The sequence below is a fragment of the Fusarium proliferatum genome, assembly GCF_900067095.1.
Source record: "Fusarium proliferatum ET1 genome assembly, contig: FPRO_scaffold001, whole genome shotgun sequence".
Classification (NCBI taxonomy): Eukaryota; Fungi; Ascomycota; class Sordariomycetes; order Hypocreales; family Nectriaceae; genus Fusarium; species Fusarium proliferatum.
The window spans coordinates 4,531,474-4,544,835 of record NW_022194790.1 but is presented as its reverse complement, the minus strand read 5'-3'; the positions used below and the strand labels follow the sequence as shown (position 1 = coordinate 4,544,835).

The 13,362-nt window shown below is 50.1% G+C and overlaps 6 protein-coding genes across 6 annotated transcripts; 4 read left to right on the top strand and 2 right to left on the bottom strand.

Annotated features, from left to right (window-relative positions):
- Window positions 1–184: 184 nt before the first annotated feature.
- On the top strand, window positions 185–3,298 carry FPRO_00608 (uncharacterized protein; the record flags this gene model as incomplete). Its single annotated transcript, XM_031224525.1, has 4 exons — window positions 185–730; window positions 783–1,948; window positions 2,012–2,489; window positions 2,543–3,298. The coding sequence occupies 4 exons, from the start codon at window positions 185–187 to the stop codon at window positions 3,296–3,298; spliced, it is 2,946 nt and encodes a 981-aa protein (XP_031075862.1).
- Window positions 3,299–3,466: 168 nt separating this feature from the next.
- FPRO_00609 (uncharacterized protein) lies at window positions 3,467–4,067 on the bottom strand (the record flags this gene model as incomplete). The annotated part of the gene is made up of 4 exons (XM_031224514.1): window positions 3,467–3,754; window positions 3,804–3,832; window positions 3,890–4,013; window positions 4,065–4,067. The coding sequence occupies 4 exons, from the start codon at window positions 4,065–4,067 to the stop codon at window positions 3,467–3,469; spliced, it is 444 nt and encodes a 147-aa protein (XP_031075861.1).
- Window positions 4,068–4,735: 668 nt separating this feature from the next.
- On the top strand, window positions 4,736–5,648 carry FPRO_00610 (uncharacterized protein; the record flags this gene model as incomplete). Its single annotated transcript, XM_031224503.1, has 3 exons — window positions 4,736–4,811; window positions 4,870–5,570; window positions 5,628–5,648. The coding sequence occupies 3 exons, from the start codon at window positions 4,736–4,738 to the stop codon at window positions 5,646–5,648; spliced, it is 798 nt and encodes a 265-aa protein (XP_031075860.1).
- Window positions 5,649–6,440: 792 nt separating this feature from the next.
- On the top strand, window positions 6,441–7,242 carry FPRO_00611 (putative MET14-ATP adenosine-5`-phosphosulfate 3`-phosphotransferase; the record flags this gene model as incomplete). The annotated part of the gene is made up of 2 exons (XM_031224492.1): window positions 6,441–6,448; window positions 6,627–7,242. The coding sequence occupies 2 exons, from the start codon at window positions 6,441–6,443 to the stop codon at window positions 7,240–7,242; spliced, it is 624 nt and encodes a 207-aa protein (XP_031075859.1).
- A 195-nt stretch (window positions 7,243–7,437) lies between these two features.
- Window positions 7,438–8,830, bottom strand: FPRO_00612 (putative H+-ATPase V1 subunit c, vacuolar; the record flags this gene model as incomplete). The annotated part of the gene is made up of 5 exons (XM_031224481.1): window positions 7,438–7,644; window positions 7,694–8,186; window positions 8,244–8,335; window positions 8,387–8,481; window positions 8,536–8,830. 5 exons carry the CDS (start codon window positions 8,828–8,830, stop codon window positions 7,438–7,440), a joined length of 1,182 nt encoding a protein of 393 aa, XP_031075858.1.
- A 923-nt stretch (window positions 8,831–9,753) lies between these two features.
- On the top strand, window positions 9,754–12,400 carry FPRO_00613 (uncharacterized protein; the record flags this gene model as incomplete). The annotated part of the gene is made up of 2 exons (XM_031224470.1): window positions 9,754–9,793; window positions 9,858–12,400. The coding sequence occupies 2 exons, from the start codon at window positions 9,754–9,756 to the stop codon at window positions 12,398–12,400; spliced, it is 2,583 nt and encodes an 860-aa protein (XP_031075857.1).
- Between the last annotated feature and the right edge of the window lie 962 nt (window positions 12,401–13,362).

The window sequence follows — 13,362 nt, the reverse complement described above, 5'->3', positions numbered from 1 at the left end:
AATTGCTATCATGTTAGTCATCCTGCATTAGCGCCCGTAGGCGCGCTAGACGCCCGGAAGGTGGAGGTGGGGCACTCGGAAAAATGTCATGCCCAAAAAAAAAAAAGTTGGAGGTCTCTTGAGATCCATTTCTATTTGAGAGTTTCCATCTGAGAGTTTCAATCAGCAAATCGGCTTTGACAACATGGCGAAGCCTTCTAAGAAACCGAAAGGCAAAGGCCCTCGCAGCTCTTCCAAGGGCCCAAACTTCGACAATAGTGCACTGGATAATCTGACGTCTACAATCGACAAACAGCTTGGCAAACGAAAGCAACCTCCAACCAAGTCTAACGGCGAACAACACCAAAAGAGACAGCGGAATTCCGAGGGCTCACCTGGTGAGAAGAGCGGGAAAATCGACGAAAAGACTCTATTAGAAGAGATCAAGGCTCTTGGTGGCGACGAGAGCGACCTGGCGCTTATTCAAGATGTTGATTCTGACGACGAAGAGTACACTCAGGGCCCCAAGGATTCTAGAGCTGTCGACAAGAGCCTTAAGGATGAGCTGGCCGCTTTCTCCAAACAACTTGGATTTGCAGAAGTTGAGATGAGCGAAGCCAGCGATCAAGAGGAAGCGGAAGAGGACGACGACGATGCTGAAGATAACGAAGTTGAGGGGGTTGATGACGACGACAGTGAAGAAGAACAGGCCGTGGCACCCAAGGAACCCACCCAAAAGAAAAGCAATATGGTAGGTTGAACGATTTCTAGGGTGGGTTTTCTGACCGCTAACAGTAAGATAGGCCTTCGAGCCTCGAGCAGACTGGCATGATTCTGAGCTACGCAAACTTCCTGCACCGACTACTGATGAGCCAACTCCGCCCAGAGCCGCTCTGGATGCTCTGAAACAGCACGCTCAGGCACTTCTGGAGGAGGACGCAACAAAATACAGAACTAGCGTCTTTGCTCAATCATCTCACAAGTTCTTGTCAACAATCATGACTTCAGGTACACTTAGCGATAAGGTGTCTGCTCTCACTCTTGCCGTTCAAGAGTCTCCGGTTCACAACATCAGGGCTTTTGACGCTCTTATGAGCCTGGCCTCCAAGAAAAGTCGAGGACAGGCCCTTGGTGCCATTGGCGCGCTGGTTGATTTACTTGGCCCCGGCACATTGCTCCCTGCTGACCGCCGTCTCCGAGCTTTCCACGATCAGCCAGGGCTTGTTGGTACTTTGCAGCGAAATCCTGGAAAGCCTTGGGCCCCTGGAAACGCGTTGCCTGGTAAGATCACGCCCGCCCACTTGATTGCTTGGATATACGAGGATTGGCTTAAGGCGACTTACTTTCGACTCATTCAACTGCTCGAATCCTGGTGCTCAGACGAGATTGAGTATTCACGTACCCGAGCACTCGATTTTGTCTATGGTCTCCTCAAGGAGAAGCCCGAGCAAGAATCCAACCTCCTCAGATTGCTTGTCAACAAGTTGGGTGACCGAGATCGTAAAATCTCTTCTCGAGCGTCGTACCTCATTCTCCAGCTGCAGAATTCACATCCTGGAATGAAACCTATCATTGTCCGGACCATCGAACAGGATATCCTCCTGCATCCATCTCAGGACCACCGATCAAAGTATTATGCCATCAACACCCTGAACCAGACAATACTTAGCAACAAGGAGCCTTCCTTAGCCGAGGCCCTGATGCGAATTTACTTTGACCTTTTCACTATCATTTTGAAGACTGGAAGTCTAGGCATCACTGCGCCAACGGACTCGAAGCCAGGCAAAGATGACGATAAGAAAGGTAACGTTAAACGGAATACTGGACGACGACCTCAAAGGCCGCGAGGCGGTAAGCCAGCAAAGCCCTCCGCTTCTGAGCCTGAGACTGAGGCTGCTGATAAGCTTGTATCTGCCATCTTGACTGGAGTCAACCGCGCAGCTCCATTCATGGTTGGCAACGATGCTATGTATGTGTGCTTCTGTTTCTTTCAGAATATCTTGTCGTACACGTAACGCTGACGCTACAAAAGCATGGAATCTCACCTAGACACACTCTTCAAGATTGCTCATTCAGGCAACTTCAACACTGGAATCCAGGCACTTCTCTTGATCCAACAAATATCTTCGTCAAGAAGTCTTGCAAACGACAGATTTTACAGGACCTTGTACGAGTCCCTACTTGATCCTCGACTGGTGAACTCCTCAAAGCAGGCACTTTACTTGAACCTTCTCCTGCGCGCGCTCAAAAACGATGTTGATAGTCGCCGAGTCAAGGCCTTTGCCAAGCGTATGCTCCAGATTTCTGGTCTTCATCAACCCTCATTTACATGTGGACTTCTCTATCTTGTCGGGCACCTACGTGAGAGTTTCCCTGATCTTTCGACTTTATTGGAAGAGCCTGAGGAGTCTATCTTTGACGATGAGCCCGCAAATGAGAAGCAACGATACGATGGTCGGAAGAGAGATCCCGAGTACAGCAACGCCAACCGTAGCTGCTTGTGGGAGATGGTATGTTGCAGTTTGTTGTCTCAACTCAGTGCCACCATACTGACTATTTTCAGATTCCTCTCCAGTGCCACTACCATCCGTCGGTTACAGTCTATGCGATGTCGATATTGGAGCGCAATAAGAAGTCATTGAAGCCGGACCTTGATAGTCATTCACTCATTCGCTTCTTGGACAAATTCGTCTACCGAAACGCGAAGGTCACTGACTCAGCCAAGGGCGTTTCCATCATGCAGCCTCTACGGGCTACCAAGGACGTTGACGACATCTGGCTCGGCAGCCGTGGAGCTGGAGGTGCCGTGCCGTCTGTCAACTCATCCGCATTCTGGAAGAAGAAAGTGGAAGACGTTCCTGCGGAGGACATCTTCTTCCACCAGTACTTCCAGCAGGTTGACAAGGAGGGCAAGGAGACTAAGAAGAATGCTGCAGGAAACGTTGAATCTGACGACGAGCAAGAAGACGAAGTTTGGAAGGCACTGGTGTCTACACAACCTGGCGTTGACCCTGATGACGACGGCTCTGATGTGGGCTTCGACCTCGACGACTCAGAAATGGCATCGGACGATGACTTGCAAGCATTGTCCTTGGATGGCGAGCTGGGCGAGGATGACGACGACGACATGAGTGTGGATATCGAGGGGTCCGATGAGGAGATGGGTGGTGCTTTGATAAGCGAGGATGAGGAGGGATTCGAGGTCAAAGAGGCAGCAAGCGAGAAGCCGAAGTCGAAACGCAGAAAGCTCAAGGATCTTCCCATGTTCGCCTCGGTGGACGATTATGCCGAGCTCTTGGCCGGAGAGGAGGATATGTAGGAGAGCTTGTCAGTTGTGAGGACATGATGAAGCTGAACCCATGTTTTAATATTTTGGCGGTACAATACACATGTTGGTGCAGGAGTCAAAAAGGCACATATGAAAATACGCACACAGGCATGTGAGACAACATGCCACATAAAATACATCTCTCGTTGTTTATCTCAATCAGGTATCAAACCACTCAAGCTCGTCATTCTTGTTGAAAATTGCTCTGTAGGTCTTTCCGCCACTTGAATCCTCGCGCTCCTCGGTGTGAATGCTATGGAGCTTGGGAGGCTCATCACCACCGCCAATGAAGACACGGAAGTGAATATAAGATGGGCCTGAAGGGTCTGGCAAAGCGGGAATGCGAAGCTTGCCGAACAAATGAATACCGTAGGCTGATGTAGCGACACGAACAGCTTCGAAGTCGTCAGCGCTGAAACCGACAAGGTCTTGGTCCGAGAGGTGTTCCTATATATTCTAAGCCACGGTAAACCGAGAAATATTCGATTGAACTTACAGCTGCTGCAAAGTACTCTGGTTCGTGCTCTAAGAAGGGGGGCGTTAGCTTTAGATTCAATCAGAGGTAGGCTCATATCGACTCACTATTGTAGTCGTGACGGAGATGAACAAGAGTCTTCTTGAGCTCAGGGAGGATCTGTTCAAAGGCTGTAATGGAGTCCTCCTTGGGAGGGTGAACAGGGCCCAGATCGACAGTTTCAGCGGTCGCCTGGGTCAAAGAGTTAATATCAAGTTTGCCAACCAAGCCCGGCAGTCTCACCATTGTAAGCAAGGTGCGTCGTGAGTTCTAAGTGATTTGGAAATGGATAGTGAGTGAGGAGCTCGATCACAACGGTAAACGGAAATGCACAGACATTAAATACTGGCTACGGTAGGTATCAAGAGAAGAGTATCTGGCCAGGTTACGGATACATGTACAAGGAATAAAACGCACAAGCAAGCACGCATGTCGTCAGCGGCCTTTGATCGTCTCCTACAAATCATGTCTCACAAGCTCGTCGGGCTATTCTGGTTGGATGAGACTCACGTCACAGGTGCTAGGGGTCCCAGCAAATGGCTGGCAGTTGGGCATCTTCCCATGATTATCAGGGTCGTGCCAACTTGGCGCATTTCAGCAGACTAACAGCTATCTCACAACAGCTTTCCACTGTTCCACTGTTCCACGTTAGGTGGGTACCCGGGAACAACGTTAGCTACCGTTTAAGTGCATAAACGCCGAGGCCAACCCTCCTATCCGAGGCAAAGCGGAAACGCCGATAATGAAGACAACCTTAAATCTAAATCAAAAGCCGAGGCGGCGCATTTCCCAAGCTCTATTTTTTTTTAATTATCTTGATGGGTTTTTTGTCTTTAATTTCGCCTTTGTTTCGTTAACAGAGTTCACTCTCTAGAACAACAAATCCGCTATGTTTTCTAAACAAGTCGGTCACAATGGACGTCTTGCAGCGCAAGCTTGCAAACAGTTTGCTCGTCCTACGCAGTCCCGCAGTTATGCGACTGGAGGTGTGTCTGCGCCCCTCAAAGCACTTATACCCGCAAGATATACTGACAAATCTAACTTATAGCGGCCACAGCAGCCGCTGGTGGTGCTTTCAAGAGAGCAGCAGGTATGTTGCTCGCTGGCGTAGGCGCAAGTACAGCCGGCGGTTTTGGAACATGGTACACGATGCATTCGAACGGCATGGGCTTTCACTCGGACGAAGAGAGCCTGCGGCGATTCGTCGCAAACCACGAAGAGGCGAAGATGGTGGAAGAGACGATCAACAAGCACCCGCTCGTTGCAGAGCTCCGCGCCAACCCCGAACTCACCGAATCGCGGCCGCACATGAAAATGCCCGGCTCGTACCGAAGTCGGAGCCTGACAGGAGGAGCGCTCATCGGCGAGGGGAAAATGCCAGTACCGCCATACGCCTGGATGGCGCCCAAGGGCAAACAGCTTGTGTCTATAGCATATGTCGGTGACGACCTGTGCGGCCACCCTGGCATTGTACATGGTGGTTTTCTGGCGACTATGCTGGATGAGGGTCTTGGACGTTGCTCCTTCGGTGCGCTGCCCCATAACATTGCAGTTACAGCAAACCTCAATGTAGACTATCGCAAACCCACACCGGCGGGAAGCTTTCTGGTTCTTCGAGCTGAGACATACAAGGTGGAAGGCCGCAAGGCCTGGGTTAGGGGCCATATTGAATTACTGGCCGAGCCCGGCGAGAAGCCGACGATAGTGGCCGAAGCGCAAGCACTATTCATCTCGCCCAAGTATGCTGCGGTAAGTCATACATCGTGCGATACAGATATTCTGGTGACGTTCTAATGCGCCTTATAGATGATGCCCAAAATCGGTTAAACGACTAGATGACACGTGTTATGACAACTTTTCTTTGAGCGAGCGACGGGAGTGACAGGTGCATTTTATACGGGTTGTGTTGTGGTAGACGAATGAGGAACCTCACAGTCAGCAGGTGAAATGATGGACGACAGAGCATTTAACAAGAGCACATTCTAATTACACATAGAGCGTTTCCTTTAGGAAACTCGATAGAACGCGGCCTATCGACTTCTCTGCCATGTATTATACATAGAAGTAACATAACATCTTCCGTTGAAAGTTTGGGTTCTTTTTTCCTTCTCTTTTCCCCTTCTTGCGGGGCCGACTTCCGGCGCATCGGGCAGACGCCGTGGAGTCGCTGGGTCCGCGCCGGCCACTTAACGAAAGGGCTTGTATGGGACGGGAAAAGGCCTCTGATGTCGCCATCCTCAATATGAGTTCTCATAGGCTGATTGTAGTCTTATAAAGGTGGATCTCCGGGGAGTCTGTAGCAGTGGCTTCTGCCGCCCGATGACCCGATCACGACATCGTGAGGGCAAGTTGCGGGCAATCACTACATCACTGAGGGAAGCTCCTATAGCGAATCATGTAGGCGTATAGCTAGAAAGATGGTATAAAATTTTTATCATTTAGGTCGTGAGGTCGCAATTGGCGTCAGAAATCACTATTATTAGGTTAGTACTTAGGTTCAAGTCGATTGGTACTCTACCTAACTTGACTGTCATTCTCACCCTCCACCCATTGAATGCTCTTTTTCCCCCTTCCTTTCTTCACTGTCTAGTACCCATCTCAACATATCTTGCTTGCACAATGGCTACGTAAGTCAAAAACAAACCGCTCATCTCGTATACTACTTGCCCTCACTGTGCCTACATGGCTTCTGAATCTTCTCTCCAAGTCTCCAAATCCATTACCCCGCCATCCATACTTCGCTACACCTCCATCCCACCTCAACACCACAGGTATCGTATCGCTAACTAATGACGCGCTTCACAGCAACATCACCTGGCACCCTTCCTTATCGCGCAAGGAGCGTAACGAGACGCGTGGCCAGCGCGGTCTCACCATCTGGCTGACCGGTCTCTCTGCTTCTGGCAAGTCCACTGTCGCCACTGCGCTTGAGCAGCATCTCCTTCACCTCGGCGTCGCTGCCTATCGCCTCGACGGCGACAATGTCCGCTTCGGTCTGAACAAGGACCTTGGCTTCTCCGAGGCTGATCGAAACGAGAACATCCGCCGTATCTCCGAAGTCGCCAAGCTCTTCGCTGACTCGTCGACCATCGCCATTACCTCTTTTATCTCTCCCTACCGAGCAGATCGCAAGGTCGCCCGTGATCTACACGAGCAGGCCACACAGGGTGGCGAAGAGCCAATCCCCTTCGTCGAAGTCTACGTTGATGTGCCCCTCGAAGTTGCCGAGCAGCGTGATCCCAAGGGTCTTTACAAGAAGGCTCGCGCTGGTGAGATCAAGGATTTCACCGGCATTTCCGCTCCGTACGAGGAGCCTGAGAACGCCGAGATCACTATCAAGACTCACGAGAACTCAGTCGAGGAGTGTGTTGCTCAGATTGTTCAGTGGCTCAATGAGAAGGGCTATCTCAACAAGAAATAGGCACAAAATTCAAGATTGTGTTTCGCACTTAAAAGAGATAGATCGGATATTACTGCCATGTGACACCGGCCGTCGTCACTCAGAGGCATAATGATAGAGTAGAATATAGGCGTTTCTTGCATGCAGGCGACTTGTTCTATCGTTCTTCTTTCTCGGCTTGTCTTCCTTTCGCCAACCTTTCAGCAGCAACAATCGCTAAGGAAACTCGATCTCGTAATATACGTATGCCGTGTATTCATGTCCCTCGCCAGTCTGGAAACCAGCGGCTGCCATCTCCGAGCTCAGCGCAGCGTCGTCCTTGGTAATCTTGCCTCGCTTGTCCCGTCCAAAGGCATTACCGCCAAGGAACGAGTAGTTTGAGTCCAGAGCAGCCTTGACCTTGGGCGCCAGCTTGGATGTAGTCTGTGAATGTGATCAGTGATGTGAATTTGGACGCATGCGATAGGCTCACCTTGACTAGGACCGATACGTAATCTAGAGGCAGACCATAACGAAGAACTGCCTCAACAAAGACCCTTAATGTCATAACATGTATCCAGATCATGACACTTTCACTCCATCCCGTGCGTCCCATACGCAGAGCCTCGCCGCAAACCTTGCGCTCTTCATTGGTGACTCGATCGAGCTCCCTTTGCTCTTCTTGTCGACCGCCTTCAACGTACTTGTACTGACGGGGCGTCCACTTCTGTTCTCGGCACTTAGCGAGGAATTCGGCGCTATGCTTCTTAAATGTCGCCACAGCAAAGAGAACAAACTCGTCGTCCTTGGCCACCTCGATAGCCGAGCGAGGCACAACCATGGGTGATATTGTCTCATACTCCTTAATGAAATCCTTCTTTGCATTGCCAGGAACAACAATGAGGTGTGTCTCAATGTACTCAGAATCCTGCACAAGAAGTTTCGGGTCGACAATGGGGGTCAAGGACTTGGTAGAAAGGTTGCCGCTGATTGAGACTGTCAATGATCTGAGGATGGTATTTTGATCAGCGGGAAATACTCACGTTTGGCGGCGCTGCAGAGCCGCAAGATTTGTCCTGACAGAGTTATACTGATTGAACTTTGTCTTAACGTCGGTGTCAACGTTAGCTAATTCCTGATGGCATGTTAGTTGGAGCTTAGGACTGCGGTTGGTGGATGAACGCGCCTTTTGCAAAGTGCTAATAAGCTCTGCAAGGGACTTGTCGGCTCGATATCGGATTTTGTTCCAGCTGAAGGTGCTCACGTATTGATCAGTGGGTTCTGATGTGAGTGATTAGCGACTATCCGGTCTCAAAACAAGTGTACGCGACTGACTGTCGTTGACCATCTTATACTGGGCGATACGATCTTCGTCACCCTCAAGCACATTCTTCAGAGAATCGGCGACCTTGGACACAACAGCCTGGCATGACGCCTCGAGCTTGGTAAGCTCATCTGCCTGTTGCACCAGGGCATCCAGAGTGCCGATCTTGAAATCGGGGATGTTGAAAGGCAGAACGGACCCATTGTCGGAAGAGATGGTCCCGCGCAATGATGATATGGCATCATCGCGATCGCTCGAGTCAAAAACGCCCTGGGGCAAAGATAGGAATGCGTATTTCGTCGACATTATAGCAAGCTCGAGCTACAAGATGTTCGATGTATGAATTATGTCGAGAATATCTGCAAGATAGGCTGTCGGTTTGATGAGTGTGACACCAGCAAAGAACGCGGGCAGCTCCACGGGGTGAAAGCTATGGCTTTGATCGCGAGTCAAGCTCACGGGTTCATCGATCAATAAATGGCTCTCCGTTGAAGGCTTGCTGTTAGGGCGAGGTTGAGTCGTATCGCGTTACGTTGCGTTTATAGGGCGAGAGTGTTGCTGGAGTTGCTAGCACTACACTACCTAATACAAGGCAGTGTGAGCTTCCATGAACATCTTACTCCGTAGCAGTTGCCCTTTGGGAGTCAGTTGTGGATCTGTGGCTGGTGAGGTTAGGTATGACGACTGCCTGTGGCTGCCCGCCTCGATATCCTCATACCCCCATCGAAAGTATGTCTCTGACACACTACCTTACCTTACTACTAGGTACTAAGGTACATAGTACTAACTTAATACTAGGTAATGTCTACCTTCACGATCATTACCTAGGTACGTAGTTAATACATTGCATCACTTATGTATAAGACCCGAAGGTCACTATCAACAGCACCCAGCGTATATCGCACTAAAGAGTACCTGGGTCTAGCTTAAGACGACGACAATCTGGTCGCGAATTATTGAGTGTAACTGCCGCCGCATCTGTTATCCATGGAGGACCCCACTACCTACTGGACGACCTTTGATCACGGGGTTGTAGACTACCTACAAGCACAACGCAAACCAGGGCAAGTGAATCCAGTCACTAACACGGAATTCGAGCTGCGACAGCACCACAAACCTCGATATAAGAACCATCGACTTGCGCATCATCGAAGTCGCATGAGCCCTGCACAGATGACTTTTGCCCGAAAAGTTCACTGTAAGATCGCTACTGAGGTCAATAGCTTATTATGACCCAGCCTCATCCAGACGTCATGGTCTCAGAAGGACGTACGTGTTGTTTGAAACAATTCGTCGGATGTAGTGAATGCATAGGCTCACAGGCAATGCACAGCGCCTCGACAAGCCATTGTGCTCGATTCGACTACCCTCGCTCCCGACACTGCTCATGCCTTAGGTCCAAGCCCAGGTGCCTCGTCCAGTACAGCGTCGACAGACGCCATGACACCTGGACGAAGAGCCACCAGGTTAGATTGGCAAGTAGGCAATGCCTTATTTGATCTCCAGATGAAGCCATTCCATGCTCCAGATCATGGAACAACTGTTTCATCTAGCCCTGGTCCACCGCAAGAGGATAAAGTGCTGGCTGCTAGCCTCAACCCTTATCGCGATGGTCGTATCAGGACCGCGGTGCCAAGCAAGCTTAAGGGCAGGACGAACATGAAGCAAGGTAATTTCAGTGTTATGCATATGCACATACAGAAGCCGCAAATAACGGAGCGCGACCTTGCGGCCAAGCTTACAAGTGAACGAACTGCTGCTGCTGCCAAACTTGCAAGTGCTCAAGGTTATCGCTATCCAAGGAGGCCGCGGCCACCACATACAGCGGCTGCTCGGAATCCTCCACACGCTCTCTCAAATCACCCTTCCGTAACTGAAGGCATTCACGGGCCAGTTGCTCAGTCTCCACCCCTCGGAACTGTTATGCCATATGAAGAGCGGCGAGCAGAGAGGGGACTTGCACAAGCCAGCACAAGACTTGTAGAGAATCCATTGACGGAAGCAAGTAGTATGGAAAACTTTGAAACAGAAATTCTAGCAGAATCAACTAAGGGAGACGTCGCACCCGGGTTCAACCATGAACAAGAGAACGCTCCATTTGTAGATGCGAACTCGGCACGGGACGTCAGCATGAACCCGTCGAACGAAATTGCCACGCCAGTAGATCCCAGACAGGAGGCTAACAGAGAACAGCCTACCATTACGAAGCTGTTGACAACAACTCTTCAACCGGAAGAGGTCAGAGCAGAGCAATATCGACTTCTTGAACTCTTACGAAAGCTGCACCCAAGCACAGTCGTAGAAACGCTTTGCAGTGCCCTTACTCGTTTGGGCGGTGTCACTCGGCGGCTCCCATCTCCTGATGGGGAGTCCTCTGAGAGTGGCTCGAAGAAAAGCTCTGGCGATCTCCTCATTGCGTGGATTTCGGAAATCTTCCCTCCAAACTTTGCTGAAAACAGCGCTACCAAAAGGCCATCGAAACCCTCAACAGGGAGACCACGAGGTAGACCAAAGGGGAGTACGAAAAGGATAGTAGACGCAGATTTACATCTTAAGCGTACTGCCTTCGTTCCCCTGGCTATGAGGCCCAATGAAACGGATGGTACGCAGCGTTCGAAACTTGTCGAATGCTCGAATGCACCACCAGAGTCTGTTGCAAATAATCCACGCTTAGATATGCCTCTACCATACGCTTCTAAAAACCAAAGCTCGAGTAAGCTACTTCCCCATGTTAGGAAGTGCCAGATTTCTATAGCAGCCGCTCCCTCAGTTACCCCGAGATTGATAAATGTTTCAGGGGAAGACCAAAGAAGCATCTCAGGCCCATCGATGACACCCGCCGAGTCAACTAGCGAATCTACACTTGTCGTGCCAAATTCTTCGGTTACAGCGTCAAGACGCACGAAGAGTACAGGCAGGCCTCGTGGTCGGCCTAAAGGATCAAGGAACAAGCCCAGGCTACTGCCTGCCAAGCGTGCTTCTTCCTCATTCAACTCGCCAGACTCTCATCTTGGGGAGTCAAGGCCTCAATCTCATGAGCCAACCACGAGGGAAAACATGTATAACTCCCTAATATCCACGCCCGGTTCAAGCTATATAACTGAGACAGCCAGTGCTCTTCGAAACACCTTTTCTCTCCCAGAGTTGCCCGATCCTGCTGAAGAAACGGCCAACCCAATGCAAGGTGGCGCAACTGGCTCGCCTGGTTGCACGGAAGAGAACAGAACACGAACAGCCGCTGGCAGCTCTGTTATCATACAGGGACCTCAGGGGCCACCCAGACACCGCCAGGACGCTGACCTAGTTTCTTCAAAAAAGAGAAAGAATTCACAACAGGGTCCTTGTACCAACACTCAAGTGATCTACATCCCTCAAATATCCCCCGGGGCCGCGAAATTAGTTACCAATCCACCTCACGAGAAACAAGTCAAGCGTCTTCGTGTGTCTCAGGAGACAAATCCAGGACACCTTGGCACTAGCGAAAGATATTCGCAATCAGCCGATCCAGAGGCTTTAGGTTTTCGTTCAAGTGCCACTACCGGACATTCATCTTCTATATCGGGCACATTCGCCTCAGGGGTACAGGCAATCGGGATCGAGGATAGTTTGAGCCAGCAAGTGTCACACAGCCTATCTCATTTGTCCCAGCAAGATCAAGGGCTCAAACAATTTGATGAGTTTTATCAGACCCAAGCAGATCAAGGCGTCCACGTTCAACGCAAGCATCATTCGCCACAGGATTTGAGATTCGAACAGTCGATCCGACCAACGAGTCTATCTTCTCCAACGCATACTCAGTCACGTAGCTGTGACCTCGTGGCTCCGGAGGATGTTCTCCCAAAAGTAACCGTAGTGGATCTGTACCAACGACAGTAACGACAGTTGTCGGATCAATTAGGCCATTCCGCTACAGGCTTTCCCCTGACAGCAAGCTCAAGCTCTCATCAGCAAGGTCAAAGGCTTGACAGCCGACCCCTAGTTTCTCAACACAGGCAACAAGGCCTCCGTCGTTCAACTGCGACAACACCCTTGGCAAGCATGGACCATTTTGAGTCGCGTCACCGCTTGGAAAAGCCAGCACAAATTGCAAGTATGGACGAAACACCCTCTAGGCCTCCTAAAACTGCATCAGCACCTGTAGCAGACATGTCTTGAGTTCCCAGCTTTGAGAGGTAGAGCTAGGTCCAAACGTACTATCACAGCAACTCTGGCACAGCGAATCAACTCAGAAGCGATCCATGCTTTGGCAATACACTTGTCGAAATTTACATACGTAGCCAAGTATTTTACACTATGAAGAGAGTGTGAGAATATCAAAAGATATCAAGGAGCAGAGGGCGCAAGTCGACTAATTCCATGTGGTTGGACCTCTTCTACTCTTGGGCGGCAGGACGGCTCAAGTATACACGTCCTACACATCATGACACGGCCATCGAAATGTTTGCACAGGAGGGCGAACGTAAGGTGAGTATCACTTGTGTGGATACTAAGCAAAGAAAACTAAATCTTGAAGTACCGGAGGCATCATTGGAGGAAAGGCTGTGTTTCCGGTTTGGCTAAGTCGTTATATTTGTGTTTGTGTTCGTGGATTTGTATACCACTTATAGGCAAGATCACCCGGAAAGCAAAACCGAGCTAAACAGGTTGGTGGTTTGTCTGATGCTTAGATCATCGTATCGTTTCTCTTTCTGGCATGTTCAGTAATAACCTTCCCGCCTCCTATCAAAGTAGAGGCTTCTTGGATGATAAATACACTGCTATCTAAATGAATAAAAAGCCGCGCCAACTTGACGCTCTGAGGCCAGTGCACAGAGGAATGGGGAAGTCCATTTCATTAT